Raw genomic sequence first — 3,654 nt, forward strand, 5'->3', positions numbered from 1 at the left:
TGCATTGCATCTGGAACATTTGTGAAGATTGGTAGTGTGGGAGACAAACTTCAACTTCGTGCGGTGAGAACTTAGGACTTGGAGTTTGGGTCCTGGCTCTACCACATTCCAAGTTTCAACTTTGGCTATCTAATTCTCTGTAAAGGGGGGGGGGGAAGCAGTTATGACCTCACTGGGTTGTGGTGATAACCACATCACACTTAGTGAGGCATTCATTATGATGACCCTTGATAAATGGCCACTTCCTTTTCAAAGGCCTAGAAAAGATGGAGCACCCGGGTGGTGGCATTCCGTAATAGGCATTTAAGAACCAGTGAGGAGACAGGGAAAGACTGGTCATAAATTGCCTGTCAATCGCTCATTGAGTCCACTTGTACCCACCCTTCACCTCTCCTGTAAGAGATGGAGCTGTGGAGGACTCCAGTGTCCGGACACTGCTCCCAAGCCCACATCTCTCACCTTTGTGGGAAATGTTAGAAGACAGAATTAATTCTTCTATGGCTTTCAAAATTAGAGTCCTGATGGTTATCATTGCATATTAATTTGTTCTGCACCGTTGTACTGCTGCAGGAAGGGCTGAGAGGTAGATCAGGTGACAGAGCTTCTGAAGGAACAAAGGCGAGGCTTGTTTGTTTAGCTTCGTTTGTAAGGTACCAGGGAAAATGTATTCAAATGCAAGTTGACGAGTAATACAGATCATAAATAAATACGCTGTCACTCTTGATAGAGGGTCACACTCCAGAGGTCTCAAGGTCACAAAGTGCTTTTCTTTTTTCTTGAAAATGTATGGCATGTGGGTTCTGAACAGAGTCAGAGAAGAGAGAGAGAGAGGGATAAACTGGGTGCTGTGGCTACGATTTTCCTTTTTCTTACATTCTTACTTTTAAAACCCTGTATGTTTTACATTGTCTCTTGTAGCATCCATTTGTCTTGAAATGATGGCATTAGGGAACAGCGGGCACGTGTAGCCTCCTCGTTTTGATTTGTGCATGGTGTGTTCTTCAAATAAGACTTCTGTTCTTCACAGCTTTTCACAGGAACCTTGGTACTTACTGGAGGTTGTTAGCTGGACAACCTAAAAAGTACTTAGTGGAATTTCTAGTAAGTATCATGAGCTAGGCAAGGCCAAGTTGGATAGACTACTCCCCAGGCATGGACTTAGGTATTTTACTTTCAGCTCCCAGTCTGTGGATCTTGCATAGTATTCTATCTTGGAGATTGCAAAGGAGTCAGCTATGTGTTCTCTTCTCTTCCCAGAAGGAAGACCATGCACAGTCGAGGCTGGAGAAATCACAGCTCCGTAACTCAGTTTATCCTCTTGGGCTTCTCCAGAAACCCCAGGACCAATTGGATTCTTTTCTTCCTCTTCCTCTTCCTCTACTTATTTACAGTCCTGGGCAATGGCCTCATTGTTACCCTGATTAGAATAGATGCACGTCTCCACACACCCATGTACTTCTTCCTCAGCATCCTCTCCCTTCTGGATCTCAGTTATGCTACCACAACAGTGCCCCAGATGCTGGCTCATCTAGTAAGCAAGAGTAAGACCATCTCTTACACTGGTTGTGTGGTCCAGATGTACATTTTCTTGACACTAGGCATCACTGAGACCTGGATTTTTGCAGCTATGGCCTATGACAGATACGCTGCTATATGTTACCCACTCCACTATGGAGTCAAGATGAGCCAGACCCTCTGCATGACCCTGGTGGTGAGCTCTGCCCTTTGTGGTCTCATTTGTGCCCTCGTCTACACAGGCTTTGCAATGACTCTTCTCTACTGTGGCCCCAATGAGATCAACCACTTCTTTTGTGAAATCCCCGCTGTCTTGAAATTGGCCTGTGCAGACACCTCCCTCAATGACCAAGTAGACTTCATCCTGGGTTTCATCTTGCTTCTGATCCCATTGTCCCTCATCCTGGCCTCATATGTCCGTATCTTCATAGCCATCCTAAATATTCGTTCCACCCAAGGACGGATGAAGGCCTTCTCCACCTGCGCGTCACACATCACCGTGGTCACCATGTTCTGTATTCCGTGCATGGTCATGTACATGAGGCCTGGCTCTGAAGCCTCCCCGGAAGATGACAAGAAGTTGGCCTTGTTCTATAATGTCATTTCTGCCTTTCTTAACCCCATTATTTACAGCCTCCGGAACAAGGATGTGAAGAGGGCTTTTCTCAAGTTAATTGGAAAGGGGGAGGATACTCATTAAGACTGAGGCTGTCTGCAGTGACTCTGGCTGTATGTGTGTGCCGCTCACAAGTTCACTGAGGTTCTTGGAGTGAATGGAGGATAATTCTCAGCATGAGGAAGACACAAGGGAAAACAACTTCTTACATCAATTTGCTAATGTGAACATTAGGAAGGACTCACAGAATTGTGTCCAAGAATTAGCCATATCATTGACTGTCTGGGGTTTTGGAAAAGTCACATTGATTAGAAACAGTTGCTTCACTTCTCTGGGATTTAATCTCCAATTGCCAAATGTGTTTGGTAATATTTATTATGCCCAAATGTTATGTTTATGTAACAGTCACTCTGGGCTTCTCTCTCTCTCTCTCTCTCTCTCTCTCTCTCTCTCTCTCTCTCTCTCTCTCTCTCTCTCTCTCCCTCTCTCTCTCTCCCTCCCTCCATTCCTTCCTTCCTTTCTTTTTTGTGATGGTTTCCATTTTCATTTTTCTTTTCTCCTCCTCCTCCTCTTTGCCTTGATATGGGGATCTCATTATATTGCCTAGGCTGGTTTTGAACTGGATATCTGGATATCTGAAAATATAGCTGTATTCCTCCATGCTTGATGGGTATGTATTCATTGTTTTGATCCACATGTTAATTCTAGAGGTGTGCAGTATCTTCTCCATACAAATAAAGACACTGAAATACAAAAAACGTTAAATAATTTTCTAAATGTCATCAAGCTGGAAAGTGACGTGACTGAGATTTGAACCCAGGGCCTAATACCAAAGGCCCAGGCTCTGATGTATTACACCACACAACTCTGAACTATCCCAGAGAGAATTCTGAGGCTTAGCTAAGATGATGAAAGGCTGTGACTGAGGAGGGATGGAAGGAACTTAAGGATATTACTCTAGCTGGGACAGTGGTGGCACGCACCTTTAATTCCATCACCCAGGAGGCAGAGGCAGGCGGATCTCCATGAGTTTGAGGCCAGCCTGGTCTACAGAGACTTCAGGGACAGCCAGGGTTATATGGTGAGATCATGTCTCAAAAACAAAAAGGTTCATATTCTAAGATCGTAAGTGCAGAGCTAGATCCTTGGAGTCTAGAGCTATGTGGAGAAGTCAGCCCTTCCACACCAGTGTCCTGCAGCCTCAGCAAATAGATTGTACCATGAAAAACAACATCTCAACACATGTTTGTTAGGGGGCACAGTTTCTTCCTAGCTCCGTCCTTATCTTTGTTTTGAGTTGGTCAGCTTTGCTCTCAGATCTTCGCTTTCACGGGCTCCTCTCCTATTTCCGTTTGTGTTTGTTCCTATTGTAGCTTCTACTTTCAACACCCAATTTTCCCTTCAGTTTCCTCAGCTGCCAGAGAGACATGAGACAGGAGGGAGGACCCTGGACTTAGAGCTTGGCTTAACATGTTGAGATCTTAAGTAAAAACCAATTACACTCTCCAGAACTAGTCCTCTTC

At 44.7% G+C, this 3,654-nt stretch overlaps 1 protein-coding gene across 1 annotated transcript; it reads left to right on the forward strand.

Moving 5' to 3' along the window:
- Positions 1-1,267: 1,267 nt before the first annotated feature.
- Positions 1,268-2,215, forward strand: LOC311599694 (olfactory receptor 2D3-like; the record flags this gene model as incomplete). Its single annotated transcript, XM_084785697.1, has 1 exon — positions 1,268-2,215. The coding sequence occupies one exon, from the start codon at positions 1,268-1,270 to the stop codon at positions 2,213-2,215; it is 948 nt and encodes a 315-aa protein (XP_084641823.1).
- Between the last annotated feature and the right edge of the window lie 1,439 nt (positions 2,216-3,654).

This window comes from Acomys minous, assembly GCF_964271855.1.
Source record: "Acomys minous genome assembly, chromosome: 6".
NCBI lineage: Eukaryota > Metazoa > Chordata > Mammalia > Rodentia > Muridae > Acomys > Acomys minous.